Below are 25244 nucleotides of genomic sequence, written 5' to 3'. Positions count from 1 at the left end.
TCTGCTATTCTGGATAATAAAATGGTAAAATGTAAATAATTTGTTGATAAAAAATACTTTTATATTACAGCAAAAACATCAAAAATTTAAGTCGATTGTACATTATAGCATGAATTTTAGTCTGGGAGTTTAAAGGGTTAGTTCACCCAAAAATGAAAATTAAGTCATTAATTACTCACCCCCATGCTGTACCAACCCCGTAAGACCTTCGTTCGTCTTCGGAACACAAATGAAGATATTTTTGATTCAATTTGAGAGCTGTCTCACTACCACATTGGCTTCCTAAGGGACAGGCTCTTGACGGCCCAGAAAGTCAATGAAGAAAATGTTTAAATATCCCAGGTGACTACCGTGGCTCAACTATAAGTTTATCAAGCGACGAGAATACTTTTTGTACGAAAAAACAAACAAAAATAACGACTTTATTCCACTATTCCTTTTCTTCCTTGTTGGCCAGAAACGAGACTTCCTTAATTAGATTTCCACGACGCATGCGCGATAATTGCGACCTCTTTCTACTACTTCCTTTCAGTTCTCGCGCATGCGTCGTGGAAATCTAAGGAAGTCTCGTTTCAGGCCAACAAGGAAGAAAAGGAATAGTGGAATAAAGTCGTTATTTTTGTTTGTTTTTTCGCACAAAAAGTATTCTCATCACTTGATAAACTTATAGTTGAGCCACGGTAGTCATTTGGGATATTTAAACATTTTCTTCATTGACTTTCTGGGCCGTCAAGAACCAGTCCCTTAGGCAGCCAATGTTATACAGCTCTCAAATTGAATCGAAAATATCTTCATTTGTGTTCCGAAGATGAACGAAGGTCTTACGGGGTTGGTACAGCATGGGGGTGAGTAATTAATGACTTAATTTTCATTTTTGGGTGAACTAACCCTTTAAACCTTTACTTTGAAACCAGCCATGAATGTCTTCACAGAATAGTTTATTGTTCTACGGCATCTTCCTTAACATGCAACACAACTGCTCTTTTCACAGATAATATGGGTGGCTCTTAAAAGAGCCTTTGTGTTGTTGAGCGGACTCGCTCTACTTTGAACTGGTGTATTTGGTCACGGCCTTTGTGCCCTCAGACACGGCGTGTTTGGCCAGCTCTCCGGGCAGCAGCAGACGCACGGCGGTCTGGATCTCTCTCGATGTGATGGTGGAGCGCTTGTTGTAGTGAGCGAGACGAGACGATTCACCGGCGATGCGCTCGAAGATGTCGTTGACGAAAGAGTTCATGATCCCCATCGCCTTGGAGGAGATCCCGGTGTCGGGGTGAACCTGTTTCAGGACTTTGTACACGTAGATCGCGTAACTCTCCTTCCTGGACTTTCTGCGCTTCTTTCCGCCCTTGCCGGCGGTTTTAGTGACGGCCTTCTTCGAACCCTTCTTGGGTGCAGACTTCGCTGGTTCTGGCATGATGCTTCAGTCAGTGAAACTCAAAGAAATATAGCTCTGTGTCACTGCAGGCGGGCTTTATGCACTGCTCTATGCTAATTTAAAAAGGGAGGAACGAAACTCTGTGATTGGTAGGCTTCCTGGACCAAAACATAGAACGATTTCCTTGGTCACATAAAACATTCCCTGAATTGTAGGCGTTCCAATCAGAAGCTTTGAAATGTTAATCACGCCCATCGACAACTACCATCCCCCGTGACTTCATTTCTTTGTTTCAATTTCCCGCATTTTTCAGGAATGAATAAATGGATTATTGTGAATCATTTCAGATTTTCTTTCATACGTAGATGATTATATATAATTTAAACATTTATTTATAAGCAGAATTAGCCTTGTTTTATGTATGTACGGTAATCTTCATAAAAAATGTGTGTGTGTGTGTGTGTGTGTGTGTGTGTGTGTGTGTGTGTGTGTGTGTGTGTGTGTGTGTGTGTGTGTGTGTGTGTGTGTGTGTGTGTGTGTGTGTGTGTGTATATTATATATATATATATATATATATATAACAATGAACTGTGAATATAGCACAGTAAAAATACAAATCACTTAACCCTCTCTAGCTTGGTATGGTGTTGCCTCCAGGAAACATGGTCTAATATAGCTAGTAGGTTTGTTTGTTTGTTTGTTTGTTTGTTTGTTTGTTTGATAAAATGAGACCTAACCTATCTCATGGTAGAAGAACTCAAATACCAATCAATGAAATTGCAAAATAGTGGTCACATGACCCACAGAGAGCACGTCTCCATATTCTCCATGACTCACATGAGCACGTCTCCATATTTTCCCGAATGAAAAGTTCATTTTAAATAATTTGCGTAGTTAATCGCCCACAAAAATATGAGTCATATACACTAGTAAGTTAATAAGTATTTTCTTTATCTTTATCTTTATCTTTATATATCAGGAAATTAACAAAAATCTGTGTTGCCTCAACATAGCAACACAGTGGAATCGCATAAGGCCAAACCAGGTTGGAATACAAATGTATTATATTTGTAAGGAGTTACAATTAAATAAATATTGAATCTGTAATGAAAAGTAATTCACATACTATTTCTACACATTGTCTATAGCATCTATAAAAGGTATTTAAAGCACAGCTGGCTGTTGATGAGGGTGAGGAGGTGGTATCATATGAGGAAGATGAGGTTATAGTGAATCCAGCAGGGAGAGTGAAGAAGAGGATGAAGATGGATATGGTAACTTGATTTGATGGTTTGGTAATTTGTGTTCCACTGTGGTACAACCAGATGAGACAACCAGATGACAACCGTACAACGTTGCCTGAGATCAACAGCTTTTATTTATTTATAATACATTAATAACTAGAAAAAACTTGTTTGTTCGATCAACTGGTTAAAAAAAATTGACTTTCTATATGAAAATTTCAAACGTTTTAATTTGTCCGTTATTTATGTAATACTAATATTTTCTCATTTATATTAATTTTCTCTATTTTTCGATCCGTGTAAGAGAATTCATTAATTTACCACGTTACTGTACATTTCGACAACTAAAAACTCGTTCTTTGTGAGAAAATGTGGGTGGCTCTTAAAAGAGCCGTTGGGTTTTTCCTTCTTCACAAATCTCTTAACCGCCGAACCCGTACAGAGTGCGTCCCTGTCGCTTCAGCGCGTACACAACATCCATGGCGGTGACGGTCTTTCTCTTGGCGTGTTCAGTGTAAGTCACAGCATCACGGATGACGTTCTCCAGAAACACCTTCAACACACCGCGGGTCTCTTCATAAATCAAGCCAGAAATACGCTTGACGCCGCCACGTCGAGCAAGACGACGAATTGCGGGTTTAGTGATTCCCTGGATATTATCGCGAAGAACCTTTCGGTGACGCTTAGCGCCTCCTTTCCCGAGTCCTTTCCCGCCTTTTCCTCTTCCAGACATGTCGACAAATACTCTTCAACTGAAAACAGCCAAATCTAGAACAACACGATTGAAGAAGAGGCCATTATAGTCAACTAGCGGACCTAGTTGAAACCACAGTAATGGGAGGTTCTAGTAAAAGTCACTTACGCATTTCCAGGTCGAGGTCAGTTTTTTTGATGGGCCAATTTTGGAAGAAAATTACAGACCGCTTGCGAAAAAGCACAGATCCAGCTATATGTTTAGATTAGATTAGAAATTAGAAAAGTTCTAATTAATGAAGAAATTATAGTATTTTGTAGAGAAAGTATACGATATGTTGTGAAAACAAGGGTTAATGATTAAGATTTTTTTCAGATGGGAATAAGAGGGAGACTGTATAGTTGGATTAAACACTTTTTAACGGATAGGTAGATCATAATAATAATGGGAAAAGAATTTAGTACAAAGTATTTAGTGGAAAATGGAACTCCTCAAGGGAGTACAGTTAGTCCAGTTTTGTTTTTAGTTATGATGAATGAAGTGTTTATTAAAGTTGATAGATCAATAAGTGTTGCATTATTTGCTGATGACGGCGTTATGTGGAAAAAGGAAAGAAATGTAGGAGTAAAATGTGAGAGCCAGTAGGGAAGGTGGGGTGTTTGGAATGGAAAGTAGTTTTAGGTTTTCAGTGGCAAAAACAAAAGTAGTCTTTTTTCACAAAGGAAAATAATTCAAGGACAGATTCAACTTAAACTTATGAAAGAAATTTAGAGTGGATTGTTTTAAGTATCTTGGGATATGGCTTGACAAAAACTTAAGTGGAAAATACATATCGAGAATGTTGAAAAATGTAAAAGAATACTAAATGTAACAAGATGTTTGAGGTTGATGTGGAAATTATAGTAAGGTGGAAGTTAAAAGCATAATCAAAGCAGAAATGAAAAAGAAGTGGCAGGAGGAGAAACTATGGAAACTAAAGCAAGAATGTTAGTATCCACAAGAAGGTTGGAGGAATGAGAGAAAATATTTAAATAAAAAGGAAGAGGACATTATTTGGAGAATGATGTTGGGCATACTGGATTAAATAATACCCTGAATATATAACATGAAACTGGGTTGTGTGTGTAGAATAATAAAGTGAAACATTAGAACATGTAATTAGTAATTGTAGGTGTAATTAGGAAAGGATGTTTCTGAAAGATAGGCTAAGCAAAGAGAAAATTGCATTTGTATATTTGATTTTTTTGTTTCTTTACACTACTTTTATTTTACATTACTATTTTCATTTTTTAAAAAATTACATGAAGAATATACAACTGAATTCGGAGGGGCTATAGAGCAATTTTTAGTAATAAAAAGATGGGCTCATTAGAAGTATATGAGTTTAGTTAATATTAAAATTGCGTCAATGATGATGTGAAAGATAATGTATTAATATTAAGAATTTTATTAGATTTTGTACTTTACATTTATTTAAATATTAGTGAGAAAAACAATACTGATAAACACTTTTAAAAAACAATATTAATAATAATATGAAAATCATCTCTCATAGTTATTGAGGTGGCTCTTAAAAGAGCCTTTGGGTTTGTGCTTCTGCGGTGGATTTAAGCGCGCTCTCCGCGGATGCGGCGGGCCAGCTGGATGTCTTTGGGCATGATGGTGACCCTCTTGGCGTGGATTGCGCACAGGTTGGTGTCCTCAAACAGACCCACCAAATAAGCCTCGCTCGCCTCCTGCAGGGCCATAACAGCCGAGCTCTGGAAACGCAGATCTGTCTTGAAATCTTGAGCGATTTCTCTCACCAGACGCTGGAAGGGCAGTTTGCGGATCAGCAGTTCAGTGGATTTCTGGTAACGGCGAATCTCTCTCAGTGCCACGGTACCAGGCCTGTAACGGTGAGGCTTCTTAACTCCACCGGTAGCGGGTGCGCTCTTACGGGCCGCTTTAGTGGCCAGCTGCTTCCTTGGAGCTTTTCCTCCGGTGGACTTACGAGCGGTCTGCTTAGTTCTTGCCATTGCTTCAAAGGGGTTCAGTCGCTGCTGTTAACAGAAGAGTGAATGAAGGAATACTAGAAAACATCGCCTTTTAAACCTTTGGCTGCCATGCGCTCATTGGATGGCTTTGTTTCAGAGGCATCCTATTGGTTGTTGTCGGGCGTCAGTAAATTACAGTTGGCCTTTCAAACAAGAGACTAGAGTTTGTGATTCCCGCCTTTGGAGTGTAGTCAACAATGTGTGCCCTTACGTGACTCTTGAAGTTATTTTCTTTTCATTTATGATCAGTTAAAAGTTTGTGGATAATGTAGGGTGGAGGATACCCAGAACTTTTCTCATGTTTATTAAACAGATCCCTCACTCCCTAACTAACCATTAAACATTGTTTAATGGTTAGTTAGGGAGTGAGGGAAGTTATCTGTTGTTTTGTTTTCTGTTATGTATTGGTAAGTTAATGTTATTCCCCTTTTAGGTTATTTTGTTTTCTGAATTGGGCCCTCCTCCGAGTTTATATTTTTGTTTTTGGATTTATTTGTAATGTGTTTCTTTACTTTATATTATTAACATATTTTCTAGCTTCGGCTTGGGTACACAAATAAAAGGTAGACATGCCATTTCAAAGTGAAATTTGTTTGATTATTTGAATCTGGGACTGGAGATCCTCAAAGTCTCTCTACTGTTTGTTCGTCGTTCCCTCTTGTACCCTTTTTAGATAAAAGGGGAGACCTAACAACACGAAAATATGGCAAAATCAGGTATTTGTACAGCAAAACCTGTGATTGATTTTTCATTGCTATTGAAAGTTTAGAGTTGTGGCACTATTAGTAAAAGCTGAGAAAAGCACAAATACTTATCCACGCTGTGTTTCATTTCTTTGTATTTATCAACATTTCAACATTTTAGCCATGCTAATAAAACTAAGCACTTTCATATTACGCTCATTAAATATATACAAATAGTCTAGCAAGATTGGATAACACAGTACTCATCAACATTTTCTAGGGAAACTCATGTTGTCAGATTTAAAGAATAAATAAATAACATTGAAAACACTGATTTAATCTCAGACATTTAAAAGAGTGTTAGGTTCCATATGAAGAAATGTATTTTTGTTTAATAGGAGTTGTGTGTAGTCTTAAGTAGAACTATTAGTTTATGGGATTTCTTCTACCCTAGCATTTTTCTTTTTAATAATTAATAGAACTTTCATAAAAAAAAAAATAAATAAAAAAATCGGACAAAAGAAATCACTCTCTCTTGGAGAAATTGGGTGGCTCTTAAAAGAGCCTTTGGTTTGAAGCGAAGCTTCTGTCAGTTTACTTTCCCTTCGCGGGCTTCTCGGTCTTCTTGGGCAGCAGCACGGCCTGGATGTTGGGCAACACACCACCCTGAGCGATGGTCACGCCACCCAGAAGCTTGTTGAGCTCCTCGTCATTGCGCACCGCCAGCTGGAGGTGTCGAGGGATGATGCGGGTTTTCTTGTTGTCCCGAGCGGCGTTTCCAGCCAACTCCAGGATCTCAGCGGTCAGATACTCGAGCACAGCGGCCAAATACACCGGAGCTCCGGCACCGACGCGCTGGGCATAGTTACCTTTGCGGAGAAGCCTGTGAACACGGCCGACGGGGAACTGCAGTCCGGCCCTGGAAGAGCGAGTCTTAGCCTTGGCACGAGCCTTTCCTCCGGTTTTGCCTCTTCCGCTCATTGTAGCTTTCAGTTGTTGGTCAAAGTAAGATAGTAACATTTTCGACGCTGTTCTACGTTTTAAAAGAAAGCTCACTAATCTCCTATTGGCTGGAGTCTGAACACATCATTGGGCCAATCAATGAGCTTCCCTCCAAACACCAAACCCAACCCCCTTTCTACTATTCTTTAGTGTTTGTTATGTTAATCAGGCCTCTTAGCTTTCTTTTAATGCATTTCTTTTAAGGGTTGAATACGTCATTCATTTCTTCAGTATTTATTTTCATTTTTTTTATTTTTTATATATATGTCGTATGTATATTTTATGACTATGTAAAGAATGTTGAATTACCATCTTGACTTTACTGTCTGGTTTTGACCATATTAGTCGATATTAGTTCATTGGTTTAAATTCCACTGTTATAAACATGTGAACGTCTATACAGATACATAGTTCATCAAAATGTTGAAATTGTAAATTTAAATGTCTAACGTTCAATTCACATCTAATTGTACATGTGCTTTTTACAATAAATTCGTTTCGAAGCAGCTTTACAGAAAATGCATGAGTCCATTACAATTTAGTGTGATCTGTTCTAGGAGGGAACTATAAACAATGTACTTCACAGATGACCTAAAATGAATTAATTTAAAAAATGTTATAATTGAAGGCAGAGACAATGAGCTCATTGAAGTAATGAATACTTGTTTGTAATCAAATGATTATGACCTTTAGAAAAATACATTTTCAGATTAAAGAATTTAACTGACATATTTATGTTATATCAGGTCAAGTTGCTTTCAGTTGAAACATACGTTTTAGTCTGGGACTATGGTTTAAACTGCGTGAAATTTTGGATAAATGTATTTTGCACACAATGACACTTTCATTGAACAGTGACATAAAATAATGCTCTTTACTATGAATAAGTGGGTGGCTCTTAAAAGAGCCTTTTTGATTTGTAAAAAAAAAAAAGAAAAGAAAGAAAGAAAAAGAAATAATGAGTTTATTTCTTTTTAGCTGCAGTCTTTTTAGGCTTGGCGGCTTTAGGCTTGGCTGCTTTAGGTTTCGCCGTTTTGGGTTTGGCTGCCTTTGCCTTTTTCGGGCTCTTGGCTGCTTTCTTGGGAGTCGCTGGTTTCTTTGCCTTCTTGGGGCTCTTCGTTGCCTTCTTAGCGGCGGGTTTCTTCACCTTCTTCGGAGATTTCTTAGCGGCGGGCTTCTTTGCTGCTGCAGTTTTGGGCTTCTTCGCGGCTGCGGGTTTCTTGGCTGCGGGCTTCTTGGCTTTAGGAGCCGCTTTCTTGGCGGGTTTAGTCTTGGTCTCGGTCTTTTTCTTGTTGAGTTTGAAGGAGCCCGAGGCACCGGTTCCTTTAGTCTGGACCAGGGTTTCGTTAGTCACCAGGCTCTTGATGGCGGTCTTGACGCGAGAGTTGTTTTTCTCCACATCGTATCCACCGGCGGCGAGCGCTTTCTTCAGGGCGGCGAGGGACACCCCGCTCCTCTCTTTAGATGCGGACACAGCCTTGACGATTAGCTCGCGGACGCCTGGACCCGCTTTCTTGCTTTTGGCGGCTGATTTCTTCTTGGCCGCTTTAGTCGCGGATGCTGGAGCGGTTTCTGCCATGATTTCTCTTAGTGAATCTGAACTCACACAATCTGACTGTGATCAACAATGAGCCGCTGCGCCTTTAACAAACACACGAGAACCGTGTAGACTCAACCTGCTCTGTTCAGCGTCTGCTCCTCCACTAATGCATTTGCTTGTGTTTTCTCCTTTCATTTTTGGAATAAAACTGGATTTGTTAAATAGTTTAGTAGATTAAAAACAACGTATACATTGAGGAGAGAGATTAAACTTTATTTTAAGACTAAAACACGCGAAAAATCAACATTTATTTAAGCATTGTCCGACCAAATCCAAAATGTGCACCTGTAGTGAACAAGGCTGTGTGTATATTTCATGTAATTTTGTGTATTAACAGTAGTAAACTCCTGAATGTGTCATCCTGGTTTTGGAACTAGCAATTTGACAATGGCTTTAATGTAAGGAAGATCGCTGAGGAACTTGTGGAGTGTTTCATTCAGAAGTTGTTTTGTGCAGCTTGAAGCACACACATCTATCTAACAACTCTTTATCTCTGGTCACTGATGATTCCCATGTATTCCTTCTGGAGATGCCTATATTGTTATGTAGTGTATGACTTTCTGTTGCCACGTCAATAGTATCCAGAGATCCACATTACTCTGCATTGTGAAGTGACGGAGTCAAGGTCAAACACACATCTGAAAGCTTGGGGCCATTTTTCAAAATACATTTCTGAATGGTGTATTTTCTGTTGAAGAACTCTCAACGCCTCATGCTACAAATTATAATTATAGAATTGCAACAATAGAGATTTAGAGTTGAAAATTAACACTGAACTAGTTACAGATCCAACCATCATTTCTACTGAACTAAACACGTTCTTTTAAAACTCAGTCTTTGAAATAACTCAACTTTTTAATTTACCTACCTACTCTATTTGCTCCATCAATAATGCACAGCCGATTTTTCACCTACAACAAATAACTGAATTAGAAGTATCAAACATTATCAATAGCTTAAAATTTAGAAGGCCATGGATATCTTTGGCCTTGGTACAATTAAAAAGGCACAAAGAGGACCTTATACAGCCTATTACACATCTGATTAATCAGTCCATCTGATTAATCAGTCCTTATCCATTATGGCATCAGCAATCAGTGTTTTACCTGTTGTTTCTAAAATACTGGAAAAATGGGTGGTCAAACTACTGATTCGACATCTCAATAAAAGCAATAATTCACTCCACCCTTCACCCTATGCATGTTTATAGGCTTCATATTTGTAATATTGTTCATAGCCTAGAAAAGTTTCAGCCATTTTATCATGTCACTGTGATGTCTGTCTGATCTTCCTAATGAAAACTTGACAATGATACTTTGTCTTCTTCAGTTTTGGTTAGTTGTCTGTCACTTTTTTGAGTAAACGTATATTGTTTTATTCACTTGTTCTCTATAAATGAATGACTGCTGAGATTAATATGTGTGTATTCCAAAGAGCAGTGTAATAAATATCTTTATTTGCCTCACATTTGTGTCATGATTTTTTTAACCATCATGGTCTAAAACAATTTCTTAATCAAATGAATCTATATATATTTAGTGAATTTTGTTAAATATTTTGAAAGGCATTTTATAATTGAAATTCATTGTAAGCTATTAGTGTTCCACAAAAATAAACGCGTTTTACAGAATATTATAAGTGGCCAACAAATGAGAAATGCTCTTTCCAATGAAACAAAGTGATGAGATGATTGCTAAATATAATGCTTTATGAAATTGATTGCCACCAGTAAAAGTTGCAAACAGATACTATGTTTTGACATTGTCAATGTATGACATTTTTAGTAGGCTGCTAATGATAAAAATAACAAATGTATGAGGGTTGCCCAAAATGAGGATTGCTTAATTCGATCCCAATCCATCAGTTCTCCAAAACTGCCAATCCTCTGTCCATGATCTCCGGCTGAAGAAAGGAAACATAGGTGGCCAGTCCATCACAGGCCTCACACACATTCACTCTCTTATTTACACACAGACACCAATTTACATGCTTCATGCCTTTGGATAGTTTGGGAAACAGGAGTACACATGGAGAAACACATGCAAACACATGATTATGCATTGCTAAAACAGTAACTGATTCTTCAAGTAAATATGTTAAGTCAAATTAATTTGACTGACAAAGTGTTTGGAAATCACTGTTATACGTTAAATAGCAGACAACATATAAAACATTGGCATTTTCCTAACTGCCGTAAACATACATTTTTAATCTTCCACACATGAGCTTGTCTGATAACACTGATAACACCCATAGTACTTCAAACTTTTACACTTTAGTATAAGGATCATTCCTGGGCATTAGTAATATTTCAACTTATATATATATATATATATTACTATAACTCATTTTCTAAATGCCTAACATCAATGCACATATCAAACCTCCCAAAAATAAAAATTTTCACATTTTTTTCAGATTTGAACATCTGTTATTTTCAACCCCATAACGGACAAATTGGAATTGGTTTAAAAAGGATTTTACACAAAACTTATTATGAAACATACATCTACTACTCATATGTCCCTCATAACAATTTAATAACTACAAATGTAACATTTATGATAATCTTCACATTTCTGTAGGACTGAATTTAAAAAGAGAAAACAAATTATGTCTGTGGTCTCATTATTTTTGTAAAAAAAAAAAAAAATACAAATTTGATGTTTGAAAAAAACAATTTAATTGTGTCAATCCTTAACATTTCAGGTAATCCGCAAGAAAAGCTTTCATTTTTAATTGTCCCGATTTTTTCCCAAAATATTAATGTGACAAGGTTGTGAATAGTGTAATCGGTTTGAAGGGAGACATTGTCTTCAATTTTGTATTTTTTTCTCTTTCTCATATTGCACACTTCTTTCTGGCTCAACAAATTTGCATTCACAACACTGTCTTTCTGCGGCTGATGTGGCTGCCCAACCTGACATAAGCTTGTCAATGGTTAAGTGGACACATTACATAACGTATAACAAAATTATGAGATGTCATGATTTTGGTCAGAATATCTTCACTTCTTAAACCATAATTTTATGTGATGGGTGGAGTTGTTAAGCTTGACAGTACCCTCCCTTCACTGCAGGCCTCAAAAATATTTATAAAAAGTATGATACCAACCATCTTCGCAACACTGTTAAAAGACTTGAATTATATAATATCTGGTAAATTATGTCACATATGGGAGAAGTCTAAATTATTATGAGAGAAAAGTTGATGAAAAGTTGAAAGTTGTGATGGAGTTCAGGTTCAGACACAAATAAATACTTTCAATGTTGCCAAAAAAAATTGACAGTGGACATTTTGTGTAAATATTTTTTTATCAGTGAAATGCCTTGGGGATATGACAAACTACTTAGTGTAAAATAGAAAAAAAATTTAAATTATTTTATAATACAAATTATTTTTTTAAAAATTATTGGACATACCAAAGTATTGTGAAAAGCTTTTATTTCATTTTGAAAATAGTTTAAACAGCCCCCAGTTTTAAAAGCACGGGGGACTAAACTACTACCAGGAACATTCTATATATATTGTTGGAAGATATTTTAAAATTAGGCAGAAATCTGCCATTTATACAAGTACATAGGACATTCATCCAAATGCATGAGAATGTGACAATTGAGTGAAACTAAACTTTCAATTTGCAGCCCACCAGTTTAAAATGATGTGCACTTTCATTGTAGAGACCATGCAATTTGCTCTTTAAAAGAAGTTATGGGCGGCTCTTAAAAGAGCCTTTGTGTTGTTGAGCCGACTCACTCTACTTTGAGCTGGTGTATTTGGTCACGGCCTTTGTGCCCTCAGACACGGCGTGTTTGGCCAGCTCTCCGGGCAGCAGCAGACGCACGGCGGTCTGGATCTCTCTCGATGTGATGGTGGAGCGCTTGTTGTAGTGAGCGAGACGAGACGCTTCACCGGCGATGCGCTCGAAAATGTCGTTGACGAAAGAGTTCATGATCCCCATCGCCTTGGAGGAGATCCCGGTGTCGGGGTGAACCTGCTTCAGGACTTTGTACACGTAGATCGCATAACTCTCCTTCCTGGACTTTCTGCGCTTCTTACCGCCCTTGCCGGCGGTTTTAGTGACGGCCTTCTTCGAGCCCTTCTTGGGTGCAGACTTCGCTGGTTCAGGCATGATGCTTCAGTTAGTGAAACTAAAGAAATTGTAGCTCTGATCGCTGCATGCGGGATTTATCCACTGCTCTATGCTAATTTCAAAAGGGAGGAACGATACTCTGTGATTGGTAGGATTCCTAGACCTAAACATAGAACGAATTTCATTGGTCACACAAAACTTTCCTTGAAATGCAGGTGATCCAATCAGAATCTTTAAATATTAATCCCGACCTCGCCTCATGTCCTACTACCATCCCCCATTCGATCAGGTTTCTTTGTTTCATTTTTCGCATGCAATGCCCTGTATAAAATATTGAAAGTAAAACATTTCAGTTTAATCAAACTGAAAAAAATATGTAATTTATACTACAAAACTATATATTAGCAATATTGTAATAATAGTATTTTTAATTTCCACAGAACCATAATGAATGTTACAATTCCATCTCTGAATATGGAAGCAATGAGGAACCTTATTGCTTTTATAAAACGGTTAACACAACAAAAATATTAAAGTAAAAAAATATATATTTATTACTGCAACTTTAATGAAGTACATCACTAAAAGCCTTCCTTCTGCTAGAAAAATAATTGTCCCTGACCAGCAACAAACTCCCAATGTACGAAAGCCCAAAAAAAAAAGCGATCAAAGAGCCGTGTTTTATCAATAGACCACAGCTATTGGCCAGTCAGAATCAAAGACTGGAACGAAGAGATTTATTAAATTACCATAAAGAGCTAAATCTCGTTAACATCTTTGTGACATATTTTTAACCACTTAGAAACTCGTTCTTTGTGAGAAATTGTGGGTGGCTCTTAAAAGAGCCGTTGGGTTTTTCTTCTTCGTGAGTCTCTTAACCGCCGAACCCGTACAGAGTGCGTCCCTGTCGCTTCAGCGCGTACACAACATCCATGGCGGTGACGGTTTTTCTCTTGGCGTGTTCAGTGTAAGTCACAGCATCACGGATGACGTTCTCCAGAAACACTTTCAACACACCGCGAGTCTCTTCATAGATCAAGCCAGAAATACGCTTGACGCCCCCACGTCGAGCAAGACGACGAATAGCGGGTTTAGTGATTCCCTGGATATTATCGCGAAGAACCTTTCGGTGACGCTTAGCGCCTCCTTTCCCGAGTCCTTTCCCACCTTTCCCTCTTCCAGACATGACGAAAGATAATTCTGCAATTTTCTAACAGAAGCTATAACTGACTGTTGTTGAGAACAGAGGTTTATAGTCGGCTAGCGGACCTAGTTGAAACCAAATTAATGGGTGGTTCTTTTAAACGTCACTCGACCCGCTACTCTCCAATTGGTGCTCAGCAAATGACATGCAGCTCCACCTCTCACTGCGTAATGGGTTGATTTGGACGTACAGCTCCACTTCTATGGATCTAATGGTGGGTGGGTGTTAGTGTTTGGTTTGACAGTCTAACTTCACCCACTTGCCCAAATTACATTCAGAGAGGAGGAGCTGGATCTCAGACTTCACCCATGATTCTGCAATGAGAAGCCTCTCCTACACTCCAATAAAATCCAGTTGTCCTTCTAAGCAATTTGTTTAAATAATCAACAAGCAAACCCTGAGCCCATACGTTATGCACAGCATTGATGGAATTAGTTTATTTTAATATAAACATATTTTATGAACAGTTGGTTGTTAAACTCGTTACAATTTTATTTATTTCAGCAGATCTGTTTCCAACACACGTTTTCATAAAGCAAATAAAATAAACTAAACTCTTTTTGGAGAAATTGGGTTGGCTCTTAAAAGAGCCTTTGGTCTGTGTGAATGCGGTGGATTTAAGCGCGCTCTCCGCGGATGCGGCGGGCCAGCTGGATGTCTTTGGGCATGATGGTGACCCTCTTGGCGTGGATGGCGCACAGGTTGGTGTCCTCAAATAGACCCACCAAATAAGCCTCGCTCGCCTCCTGCAGGGCCATAACAGCCGAGCTCTGGAAACGCAGATCTGTCTTGAAATCTTGGGCGATTTCTCTCACCAGACGCTGGAAGGGCAGTTTGCGGATCAGCAGTTCAGTGGATTTCTGGTAACGGCGAATCTCTCTCAGCGCCACGGTACCGGGCCTGTAACGGTGAGGCTTCTTAACTCCACCGGTAGCGGGTGCGCTCTTACGGGCCGCTTTAGTGGCCAACTGCTTCCTTGGAGCTTTTCCTCCGGTGGACTTACGAGCGGTCTGCTTTGTTCTTGCCATTGCTTCAGAGGACTTCAGTCGCTGCTGTGTGAACAAGACGAATGAATGAAAAGTTCATTTCACAGAGCTTTTTAAGCCTAGGGCTGCAATACGTTCATTGGATGGCTTTGCTTGAGAGGCATTCAATTGGCTGTTGTCTGGCGTCTGTAAATGACAGTTGGCCAATGGCCGTGTCTCTTTTCAAACAAGAGACAAGAGTTTGTGTTTCCCGCCGGAAACATGCATTTTTTTTTTGTCTGAGAATAGAAAAGGCGCGATACATTTTTAAAATATTATTGAAAGCGTAAAGTTGGACTAGTGGCACTAATAGTAAAAACTAAGATAAGCACAATTACCATATCTTTGTTTAATATTTTTTATATAAATTTAAATATCCTTAAATAATATTAAATCATTATAAATAGTGTAGTAAGTCCATAACATAACATGTATTTCTACTTAATTTAAAAATAAAATAATGAAAAAAAGACAAATTGATTTATCAGAATCTCAAACATGTTAAAAGAGTTTCCTTTTTTTTAATTACATAGTCAATATAGTAAGTATAGTTAGAATTGTCGACACATGCGAATTCCTCTGCAATATTTATTTTTCTTATATATAAACGATCTTCGAAATAAATAAATAAATAAGTGGGACAAATGAAATCACTCTCTCGTGGAGAAATTGGGTGGCTCTTATAAGAGCCTTTGGTTTGATAAGAAGTTTCCGTCAGTTTACTTTCCCTTCGCGGGCTTCTCGGTCTTCTTGGGCAGCAGCACGGCCTGGATGTTAGGCAACACACCACCCTGAGCGATGGTCACGCCACCCAGAAGCTTGTTGAGCTCCTCGTCATTGCGCACCGCCAGTTGCAGGTGTCGAGGGATGATGCGGGTCTTCTTGTTGTCCCGAGCGGCGTTTCCAGCCAACTCCAGGATCTCAGCGGTCAGATACTCGAGCACAGCGGCCAAATACACCGGAGCTCCGGCACCGACGCGCTGGGCATAGTTGCCTTTGCGGAGAAGCCTGTGAACACGGCCGACGGGGAACTGCAGTCCGGCCCTGGAAGAGCGAGTCTTAGCCTTGGCACGAGCCTTACCACCGGTTTTGCCTCTTCCGCTCATGTTTGATTTTATTAAAATATTATAACACAACTTCTCTGTAAAGAAGTAGTAGAATGAAAAAGCTGAGGGACTGCACTGTCTTTAAAAGAAAGTGCCAGTCTCCCATTGGTTTAGACTGTGATAAGTTTTAAACCAATCAATGAACTTCCCTCCAAAACCCAACCCCCTTTTTGGAACGATCACATGCATAGATGTTTGATAGACAATTTAAAAAAGTACTAAAATGGATATTATACCCTCTTCCTGCCAAAAGTGCTTCATACACTATATTATGAGCATATTGACTAGATCTGATACTGCACAGTATTATTATCCTGTTGTAATATTTGAGTTGTATCACTGCCATTGTTGTGTTGTTTGTATTGTCACACTTCTCCAGCATATTATTTTTGTATATATTCTGTACTCAACATCCTATTTGCACTGTGATTACAGTTTCAACCATCACATGATTTTTGGTTATTTGTAATCCATTTCTTATGAATAAAATTTTACACTAGGATTACCTAAACTTGATGACTTGGTTAATTGCATAGTTTTAGAGGTTGAAAGTCAAATCTTGGCTATTTAATTCCAGAATGATCAAATTATTCAAATACATGAGTTTTGCTCTTTACTTGAAGTTAGTGGTTGGCTCTTAAAAGAGCCGTTGAGGAATAAAAAATGGATTTATTTCTTTTTTGGAGCTGCCTTCTTAGGCTTGGCGGCTTTAGGTTTCGCCGTTTTGGGTTTGGCTGCCTTTGCCTTTTTCGGGCTCTTGGTTGCTTTCTTAGGTGTCGCTGGTTTCTTTGCCTTCTTTGGGCTCTTCGTTGCCTTAGCGACGGGCTTCTTCACCTTCTTCGGGGATTTCTTAGCGGCGACCTTCTTTACTGCTGCAGTTTTGGGCTTTTTAGCGGCTGCGGGTTTCTTGGCTTTAGGAGCCGCTTTCTTGACGGGCTTCTTCTTGGTCTCGGCTTGCTGCTTGTTGAGCTTGAAGGAGCCCGAGGCGCCGGTCCCTTTGACCTGCACCAGGGTGCCTTTAGTCACCAGGCTCTTAATGGCGGTCTTGACGCGGGAGTTGTTCTTCTCCACATCGTATCCACCGGCGGCGAGCGCTTTCTTCAGGGCGGCGAGGGACACCCCGCTCCTCTCTTTAGATGCGGACACAGTGCTGACGATCAGCTCGCCGACGCCTGGACCTACTTTCTTAGCCTTCACAGTGGATTTCTTCTTGGGCGGTTTGGCTGGGGCGGCAACAGCGGGGGCTGGGGCGACTTCTGCCATTTCTCTCTCTCTCTGTGTGTGATTAGATCTGCAGGCTTTCAAACGCTGTCTGGTTCCAGCAATTTTTTGAATAGCGCTCGAGCGGCGCCGCGGTCTTAAATAACACATGAGAACCTCGTAGACTCAACCTCGGTGTCTGCTGCTCGCTGACGCGTGTGTTTTATTCTCTTACATTTGGAGCAAAACTGGAGCTGTTAAATTGTTTAACACAGTCAAAACTAAGTGAACAGCAAGCAGAGGTTATGGGCTTTCATTAGAGACTAAAAAATGGGAAGAGGAAGAGGACTTTTGCCTTTGTCTGACCAAATCCAGACAAAAGGTTAGCATCAGCCCCGGGGAAAAGTGAGCTTGCAAATCTGATGGATAGTTTTAATGGAAAATCTGATACAAGTCTGAACGTGTGTTCAGCCCATGTGTGTTCAGCAAAAAGATTGAAAGATACTTATATAATGAAAGATACTTAAGATAATGAAATCTGCATCATTGAGGAGCGTTAGGAGGTGTAATAAGTACAGCTGTAAATGATTGACTCCAGCAGATGGAAGTAATGTGTTGTATAAGATGAAGTGCATTGTGCTAAACTAAAGAGTGGTGTGGTAATGGAGATATGCTGTGTGTACAACAACGTGTAATAAAGACGTCTGTACCAGTCATTTCTCTTATCTTTATTATTGTTGCCTGAACAATACATGGTACCAGGAGTGGGGTCAGTAGAAAAGAGCAATGGATGCCATTAAACCACCGGGGCCGTTGAGGTTGTGTGGAAATATGGATGCAAATTGGAGGACTTTCAAACAACAGTTCGAGTTGTATGTTGTCGCTATTGGACAAGCAGCTGCTGTGGACGAAAGAAATATTGCTCGGTTACTTACCATTGCTGGAGTTGATGCCGTGGAGGTCTATAACACGTAGGGCTGGGCAAAATATCGCACCATATTGAATGCGCATCTAATCAGTAAAGCCAGTTCCTTGATTAGTAGTAAATCACCTTCACCTGATTTCAGATGGAGCGGCAGCAGTCAGCAAAGTCTCTTTCTCCTTCCTAGTCTCAACAGGTTACATAACTTTAACTTTTGCAATGATAGGTGGGATTTGGATAACTATGAATCAAGCTGAATTCACCTCTTCCGTTATGCTTCCTGGTGACTGATAGCATGCAATCCAAAAGCTAAGTCTTTGGTGTAAGTTACCCATGAAGACTGTAGCATTTTTCAAGTACCCTTAAAACACCTACTAAGTCGACCAGTCCAAGAAAAATGCCAATGTAGCTTGATCCTTCACTCTCATCGTTTCCTCTCAAGGCAAATTAACAGACCTCAAAACTTCACATAATCAATAAGATGGCCTAGAATGTGGCGCTTCTTTCAATTGTAAAAGCTTGACATTTTGTTGGTTTTGGTTTCCAGTTGCCTGTTATTTTGCTTGTTTGAGTAATTTGTAAAGATAGACCAAAGTTTTATTCTGATGGATTTTGTATTTTCAGTCATCAGATTTATTTGCATTGTGAATCTGCCTTAGATTAAATAAACTATGCTTTAGATGTAATCTAGATGTAAACTGAACTCTATCTGTGTCTGTAAAGGTGTATGGCCCACAGAAACTGATTGGTGTGAATGGCAAAGAATCAGCATTGCTCAGAGTGGATTGCAGGGTGGATCTATCTCCTGTGAGAGGCCCTAACAGTTTTCTATTGTTTGTAGCCTATCATGTATAAAGTTGGTCTCACTGACAGGACTTTGGACTAAGATTGTTGGAGAGCGACATGCTAACATCGCTGCTGAAGGACTGCTACATTACAAACCTTCAATAAATTCTCCTCCCCACAAGAACTGGTCAAGCTTGCCTATTTTATGTATTGGAAGAATATAATACATAGGCAAGCCACCCAAACCACTGCTCGGCCAAATACACCAAAATCTATCAATTCCACATTGTTTATATAAAATAACAGTAATGTTATTTTAATGGCATTTCACTGAAAGATACTTAAAATTGCCATTTAGGGACACAAAACTGTTCAAAATGTTGTTTGACAACAATTTTACGGTATATCAGGTCTAAGAATGAAAAATGTAATTTACATTGACCGAGTGATTTTATAGGTACAGATATTTCTATTTATTTTATTTTTTATTTAATTCTCAGTTAAGCTAAGATAACAACATCACAAATATCTTTAAATGTATTGAATGGGAGGAACAGCAGGTATTTTGACATTTTAACAGTATAACAGACCAACAGCAACAATGCAGCTAATGATAACACAAAGTCAAAGGAATCTTTTCCACCATCTAATTTACATTTCACACAGCTTGGCTGTGCAGAAAGCACTCAAATTTTCAGATTAAGAGAAACATCAGAACATTTATGAATCTGCTCGCATAAAGTGATTTGTATTATTACACTCTCTCTTGATGTTCCAGTCAATCAGTCTCTAAACAATGAGCTGTAGATTAGTCTCTTCATTTATAAACACAAAATGTCTGTGATGAAGTAAAAAAAAAAAAAAAATCACAATAAAATGAATTCTTCTAAGAGTAGTTAAAATATTCAATTACATTTTTCTAAGTGTTAAACCTCAGAGTTCCAGCAAAACACAAAAGAAAAAATTAATGAAGCTCGTCAGACTTCTCCAAAAACATTTGACATACTAAGATTCCCTGTGTTTAAGCTCTTTAAAGACATTGTGGGTGGCTCTTAAAAGAGCCTTTGTGTTGTTGAGCGGACTCGCTCTACTTTGAGCTGGTGTATTTGGTCACGGCCTTTGTGCCCTCAGACACGGCGTGTTTGGCCAGCTCTCCGGGCAGCAGCAGACGCACGGCGGTCTGGATCTCTCTCGATGTGATGGTGGAGCGCTTGTTGTAGTGAGCGAGACGAGACGCTTCACCGGCGATGCGCTCGAAGATGTCGTTGACGAAAGAGTTCATGATCCCCATCGCCTTGGAGGAGATCCCGGTGTCGGGGTGAACCTGCTTCAGGACTTTGTACACGTAGATCGCATAGCTCTCCTTCCTGGACTTTCTGCGCTTCTTTCCGCCCTTGCCGGCGGTTTTAGTGACGGCCTTCTTCGAGCCCTTCTTGGGAGCAGACTTCGCTGGTTCAGGCATGATGCTCCAGTTAGTGAAACTAAAAAGAACAATGACAATGCGTTTCTACAGGCGGGTTTTTGTCCACTGCTCTATGCTAATTTACAATGGGAGGTATAGCCTTCTCTGATTGCTAGTTTTCCTGGACCGACCCATAGAATGATCTCATTGGCTGCATTAAAAGTTCCTCGACTTGTGGGACAACCAATCACAGACTTTAAATGTTAATCCCGCCCATCGCCTCATATCCTTCTACCATCCCCCATTCGATCAGGTCTCTTTGTTTAATTTTTTTTCCGCATGCAATGCCCTGGAGTATAAAATATTGAATAAAACATTTCAGTTTAACCAACTTGAAAAAAAATATATAATTCATATTACAAAAACTACGATATATGTTAGCAATAATATAATATTAGCATTTAAGCATTTAAAATATCAGCAATAAGGAACAAGAGGCCGGTACCATATTGCCTTTATAATACGGTTACCACACAACAAAAACATTAAACTAAAGAAAAAATGTATTAGTGCAACTTTCATGAAGTCAAATCAATATATACCTTCCTTCCGCTAGAAATATAATTGTCCCTGGCCGTGAACAGTAACATGTGTAATAATGCAGTAAAGCCCAAATAAAAACAGGAACTGCAGTGTTGCATAAAACCGTTAGGTGAAGCGATCATAGCCGTGTTTTATCAGTAACTTAGTTTTTAAAAACACCACGATGAGCTCATAACCTCTTAAACTCCCCTTTGCTTTATTTATAAGCACTTGGAAACTCATTCTTTGTGAGAAATAGTGGGTGGCTCTTAAAAGAGCCGTTGGGTTTTTCTTCTTCGTGGGTCTCTTAACCGCCGAACCCGTACAGGGTGCGTCCCTGTCGCTTCAGCGCGTACACAACATCCATGGCGGTGACGGTCTTTCTCTTGGCGTGTTCAGTGTAAGTCACAGCATCACGGATGACGTTCTCCAGAAACACCTTCAACACACCGCGCGTCTCTTCATAAATCAGGCCAGAAATACGCTTGACACCCCCACGACGAGCAAGACGACGAATAGCGGGTTTAGTGATTCCCTGGATATTATCGCGAAGAACCTTTCGGTGACGCTTAGCGCCTCCTTTCCCGAGTCCTTTACCGCCTTTTCCTCTTCCAGACATGACGACTGAATCTCTCTTCAACACAGAACTATAGAGTATTGAAACCCTTTGGAAAAGTAGGGTTTATAGTCGGCTAGCGGACCTAGTTGAAACCAGATGCATGGGTAAGTCTTGCCCCTCCGCTTCCGGCTCATGGGACCTTATTTCGGAAAAAATATGAATGGTAGTCAATGGCGAGAGACAACTTCTTTTTGTTCCGTCTGAACTGTGCCCTCAATTAGACATAATGTTTGTCAATTTAAAAGATAAGTCTGAAAGTCAAAAACGTCGCAGTTTGTCGTAAAACAGAAGAGTAACATTTAGTTTTAATTATGTGAAAATCGCTCTGTGAACTACATCTCCCAGGAAGCGAAACGAGATCCGCTGCTCGTGTGTGTGCAGTCTGGTACAAAACACTCAGGTAGAACGCGTAATGTTACGATTATAACGTAAGACTATAGAAACAATGACAGACATTAGCCTCAGTAAAGTTAGCCTCATTCATTGAGAGAAAATGTGCGCCTTTGGGGTTTGTAGTCTTTGTAATGACGTATTTTCACAGGCTTTAATACCTCAACGGTTTTACATTAAACTGCGAATTTCTTTACATTAAAATTGACAAACATCATATGTGTAATTCAGGGCACAATTCAAACGAGATGAATTTGTTGTCTCTTGCCATTGACTACCATTCAATATTTTTCCGAAATAAGGTCCCATGGTGGTCGACGGGAAGGGGAGGGACTTAGGCTCTATTTTGCGTCAACCGACCTAATCTACTTTCCACAATTTTATGTCATGCAGGAAATGTACCCACGAAAGGCAAGAGTTGAAACATAATTTGCAAGAAATTTCTAAAGAGGACTGGACTAAAAGGACGAATTTGAGTATGAAATGACAAGATAACAATCAGATATGATAGGGGACTATCAGATTTCAGCCCAGGACCAGAGATGTTGAAATGAGACCAGGAGTCGAGAGGTGGAATCAAAGAGAAAAATTTAACGTAGAATAGTTTGCAGTTCAATTGGTAGAGCCAGCGTCAAAGTCTCACGAGGAGGTCGCAAGCTAACTCGTACCTTACACACAAATCGTACACCAGTTATACTGTTTTCAAGGGCATACATTACATAAACATTCACTTCTGATTGGCTAAGAGAACATAAAATCTAAACAATTTTACATAGATAGAAGGGCATTTTGACATAAATCTTGATAGCTGTCATCCAAGTCACGAAGAGTCCATCAATGACCTCGGGGGTGCCATCGAAGAGTGTCATGAGACCTGGTGCCCATGTCACGAGATCTGCACAGAACATCCAACATACACCAAAGCACAATGGAACATAGACCTAGAAAGATTGTACAGGCCTAAGTTCTTACTATCATATCAAATGAAGCAAAACACTGATACAACCTTTCATCCTTGGAAAGGGATGAAATGACAATTACTTTATTTCTTAAGAGATATAAGTATTAAAGAAGTATAATATTCGTGAGACAAATCATAGAGCCATACAGAAGTTGACCTCTGCCCCTTAATAGGGTCAGTCAGCAGGCAAACAGGATCACATAATGAGGGTCTTCTTTGGCTGTATTTCATCTTCTTTTGTTTTAGCCTGTATTTTAATGTCTAGCTCAGGACCACTACAGAATAATCACAGACATCATAAAACATTCATGAAAAGAGGCATGCATAAGAGTATACTTTAAACCTATATGTAAAACACTCAATCAAAAACAGTAATGATTATAACTTGATTAGTGATTATTATAAGAATAATGTAATTATTAAAAAAGGATATACGTTTACTTGAATTGAAGAGGCAAGGGATTCTGAACCCAACCCTTCAAATGGCAGTGATGCAACTTTTTGGATGCCAACTGCCGTAAAAAACCAAGGAAGAAGAAGAAGAAATCTACTTTCCAAGTGGGGGTCGAGCGGTTGACAACACCTGTGACTGGAGTATTGAAGGAGGTGTTCGGTAGGATGTGACGTTAACTTGGTACCGTAAGTGATCCGAAGATGTAAGAAAATTCTAGCAGTATTTTAGGAGGAACATTGCTGTTTGTAAGAGAAAGAAACCTTTCAGTAGCAATTCGGTAACTGATAGTGAAAAAAGGCAGGACATTGGCATGGAAAACTGTAAAGTACTGCTGAAGCTTGCGGATAGTAATTTTATCAATACACTAAAACTTACCAAAGCAACAAAAAAAAAGTAAGTTGGGTGATGAATAGAGAGCGTTTTATTGACAGAATCTACGAAATGGAAATTTACTCTTCTGTAAAAGTGAAATTCAGCAGAAAGTTGCATAGGGAATAAAATCAATGCTTGGACAATCAAAGTTAATAGTAATTCGACAAAAGCAACAGAAAATAAGCAATAGACCCCATGTTATGTGTATACATGAGACCTGGTTGAAATCTCATTTAAGCTTTGGAAAGGAGTTTTCATCTGGCAGTTTCTAAATCTAAACTAGTCTGTTTGGCAAAGGGAAATCGTGACTCAGAAATAAAAGAGACTGGCAAGTAACTTTAAGTTTAACAAAAATGTAAGAAAAGTAATTATTTCAGATAAAATCAAGAACTATTATAAAGTTGTTTAAGAAAATAGCACTCTTTTTAAAAACATTGAGGTGGCTCTTAAAAGAGCCTTTGGGTTTGTGCTTCTGCGGTGGATTTAAGCGCGCTCTCCGCGAATGCGGCGGGCCAGCTGGATGTCTTTGGGCATGATGGTGACCCTCTTGGCGTGGATTGCGCACAGATTGGTGTCCTCAAACAGACCCACCAAATAAGCCTCGCTCGCCTCCTGCAGGGCCATGACAGCCGAGCTCTGGAAGCGCAGATCTGTCTTGAAATCTTGAGCGATTTCTCTCACCAGACGCTGGAAGGGCAGTTTACGGATCAGCAGTTCAGTGGATTTCTGGTAACGGCGAATCTCTCTCAACGCCACGGTACCGGGCCTGTAACGGTGAGGCTTCTTAACTCCACCGGTAGCGGGTGCGCTCTTGCGGGCCGCTTTAGTGGCCAACTGCTTCCTTGGAGCTTTTCCTCCGGTGGACTTACGAGCGGTCTGCTTTGTTCTTGCCATTGCTTCAAAGGAGATCAGTCGCTGCTGTGAACAGAAGAATGAGTGAATAGTTCATTTCACAGCGCCTTTTATTCCTATGTCTGCCATGCGCTCATTGGATGGCTTTGCTTGAGAGGCATTCGATTGGTTGTTGTCTGGCGTCAGTAAATGACAGTTGTCCAATGGCTGTGTCTGTTTTCAAACAAGAGACAAGAGTTTGTGTTTCCCGCCCGAACATGCATTGAATGGGGGAGCACGAGTGCCACTTAAAAATAAAATGAAGATTCAACATATCAATTTAATTAAAAATGTATATTAATAAATCACTTTTAAATGGACAAATTAATAGACATATTTAAAGTTCTTTATTTAATTCGTGTTTTTAAATGTAATGAAATAAAACCATAAAACAATAAATAAAAAATGTATAAATAGACACATTTAAAATTGTTCATTTACAAGAGACAAGAGTTTGTGTTTCCCGCCCGAACATGCGTTTCTCTTTGTCTGAAAATAGAAAAGGCGAAATCGGGTATTAATTTGCACAGCAAAACCCGTGATTGATTTTTAAAAAAATAAAATAAATAAAATTATTTTACCATATTATGTTTAATTTCT

At 39.2% G+C, this 25244-nt stretch overlaps 11 protein-coding genes and 2 pseudogenes across 11 annotated transcripts; all 13 read right to left on the bottom strand.

Annotated features, from left to right (window-relative positions):
• Window positions 1-825: 825 nt before the first annotated feature.
• LOC120470024 (histone H2B) lies at window positions 826-1427 on the bottom strand. The gene has a single exon (XM_039659403.2). It carries the CDS (start codon window positions 1415-1417, stop codon window positions 1043-1045), a length of 375 nt encoding a protein of 124 aa, XP_039515337.2. The 5' UTR covers window positions 1418-1427; the 3' UTR covers window positions 826-1042.
• Window positions 1428-2818: 1391 nt separating this feature from the next.
• On the bottom strand, window positions 2819-3369 carry LOC120470026 (histone H4). The gene has a single exon (XM_039659406.2). It carries the CDS (start codon window positions 3353-3355, stop codon window positions 3044-3046), a length of 312 nt encoding a protein of 103 aa, XP_039515340.1. The 5' UTR covers window positions 3356-3369; the 3' UTR covers window positions 2819-3043.
• Window positions 3370-4865: 1496 nt separating this feature from the next.
• LOC120470015 (histone H3) lies at window positions 4866-5358 on the bottom strand. The gene has a single exon (XM_039659395.2). It carries the CDS (start codon window positions 5332-5334, stop codon window positions 4924-4926), a length of 411 nt encoding a protein of 136 aa, XP_039515329.1. The 5' UTR covers window positions 5335-5358; the 3' UTR covers window positions 4866-4923.
• A 1271-nt stretch (window positions 5359-6629) lies between these two features.
• On the bottom strand, window positions 6630-7117 carry LOC120470019 (histone H2A-like). Its single transcript, XM_039659399.2, has one exon. The coding sequence runs from the start codon at window positions 7053-7055 to the stop codon at window positions 6630-6632; it is 426 nt and encodes a 141-aa protein (XP_039515333.2). The 5' UTR covers window positions 7056-7117.
• Window positions 7118-8001: 884 nt separating this feature from the next.
• Window positions 8002-8647, bottom strand: LOC120470011 (histone H1 pseudogene; annotated as a pseudogene).
• Window positions 8648-12066: 3419 nt separating this feature from the next.
• LOC120470022 (histone H2B-like) lies at window positions 12067-13324 on the bottom strand. Its single transcript, XM_039659401.2, has one exon. It carries the CDS (start codon window positions 12767-12769, stop codon window positions 12395-12397), a length of 375 nt encoding a protein of 124 aa, XP_039515335.1. The 5' UTR covers window positions 12770-13324; the 3' UTR covers window positions 12067-12394.
• A 105-nt stretch (window positions 13325-13429) lies between these two features.
• LOC120469764 (histone H4) lies at window positions 13430-14025 on the bottom strand. The gene has a single exon (XM_039658927.2). The coding sequence runs from the start codon at window positions 13914-13916 to the stop codon at window positions 13605-13607; it is 312 nt and encodes a 103-aa protein (XP_039514861.1). The 5' UTR covers window positions 13917-14025; the 3' UTR covers window positions 13430-13604.
• A 346-nt stretch (window positions 14026-14371) lies between these two features.
• LOC120470013 (histone H3) lies at window positions 14372-15336 on the bottom strand. The gene has a single exon (XM_039659392.2). The coding sequence runs from the start codon at window positions 14960-14962 to the stop codon at window positions 14552-14554; it is 411 nt and encodes a 136-aa protein (XP_039515326.1). The 5' UTR covers window positions 14963-15336; the 3' UTR covers window positions 14372-14551.
• A 163-nt stretch (window positions 15337-15499) lies between these two features.
• LOC120470016 (histone H2A) lies at window positions 15500-16120 on the bottom strand. The gene has a single exon (XM_039659396.2). The coding sequence runs from the start codon at window positions 16063-16065 to the stop codon at window positions 15679-15681; it is 387 nt and encodes a 128-aa protein (XP_039515330.2). The 5' UTR covers window positions 16066-16120; the 3' UTR covers window positions 15500-15678.
• A 578-nt stretch (window positions 16121-16698) lies between these two features.
• Window positions 16699-17665, bottom strand: LOC120470012 (histone H1 pseudogene; annotated as a pseudogene).
• A 1180-nt stretch (window positions 17666-18845) lies between these two features.
• Window positions 18846-20471, bottom strand: LOC120470020 (histone H2B). Its single transcript, XM_039659400.2, has one exon. It carries the CDS (start codon window positions 20433-20435, stop codon window positions 20061-20063), a length of 375 nt encoding a protein of 124 aa, XP_039515334.2. The 5' UTR covers window positions 20436-20471; the 3' UTR covers window positions 18846-20060.
• Window positions 20447-21627, bottom strand: LOC120470025 (histone H4). Its single transcript, XM_089131498.1, has one exon. The coding sequence runs from the start codon at window positions 21574-21576 to the stop codon at window positions 21265-21267; it is 312 nt and encodes a 103-aa protein (XP_088987624.1). The 5' UTR covers window positions 21577-21627; the 3' UTR covers window positions 20447-21264.
• A 1746-nt stretch (window positions 21628-23373) lies between these two features.
• On the bottom strand, window positions 23374-24673 carry LOC120470014 (histone H3). Its single transcript, XM_039659394.2, has one exon. It carries the CDS (start codon window positions 24645-24647, stop codon window positions 24237-24239), a length of 411 nt encoding a protein of 136 aa, XP_039515328.1. The 5' UTR covers window positions 24648-24673; the 3' UTR covers window positions 23374-24236.
• Window positions 24674-25244: the final 571 nt, after the last annotated feature.

The sequence above is a fragment of the Pimephales promelas genome, chromosome 1 (genome assembly GCF_988280905.1).
Source record: "Pimephales promelas chromosome 1, fPimPro1.hap1.1, whole genome shotgun sequence".
In the NCBI taxonomy this organism is placed as follows: domain Eukaryota; kingdom Metazoa; phylum Chordata; class Actinopteri; order Cypriniformes; family Leuciscidae; genus Pimephales; species Pimephales promelas.
Note: the sequence above shows the minus strand (reverse complement) of the source record. Positions and strands in the feature narration are given on the sequence as shown.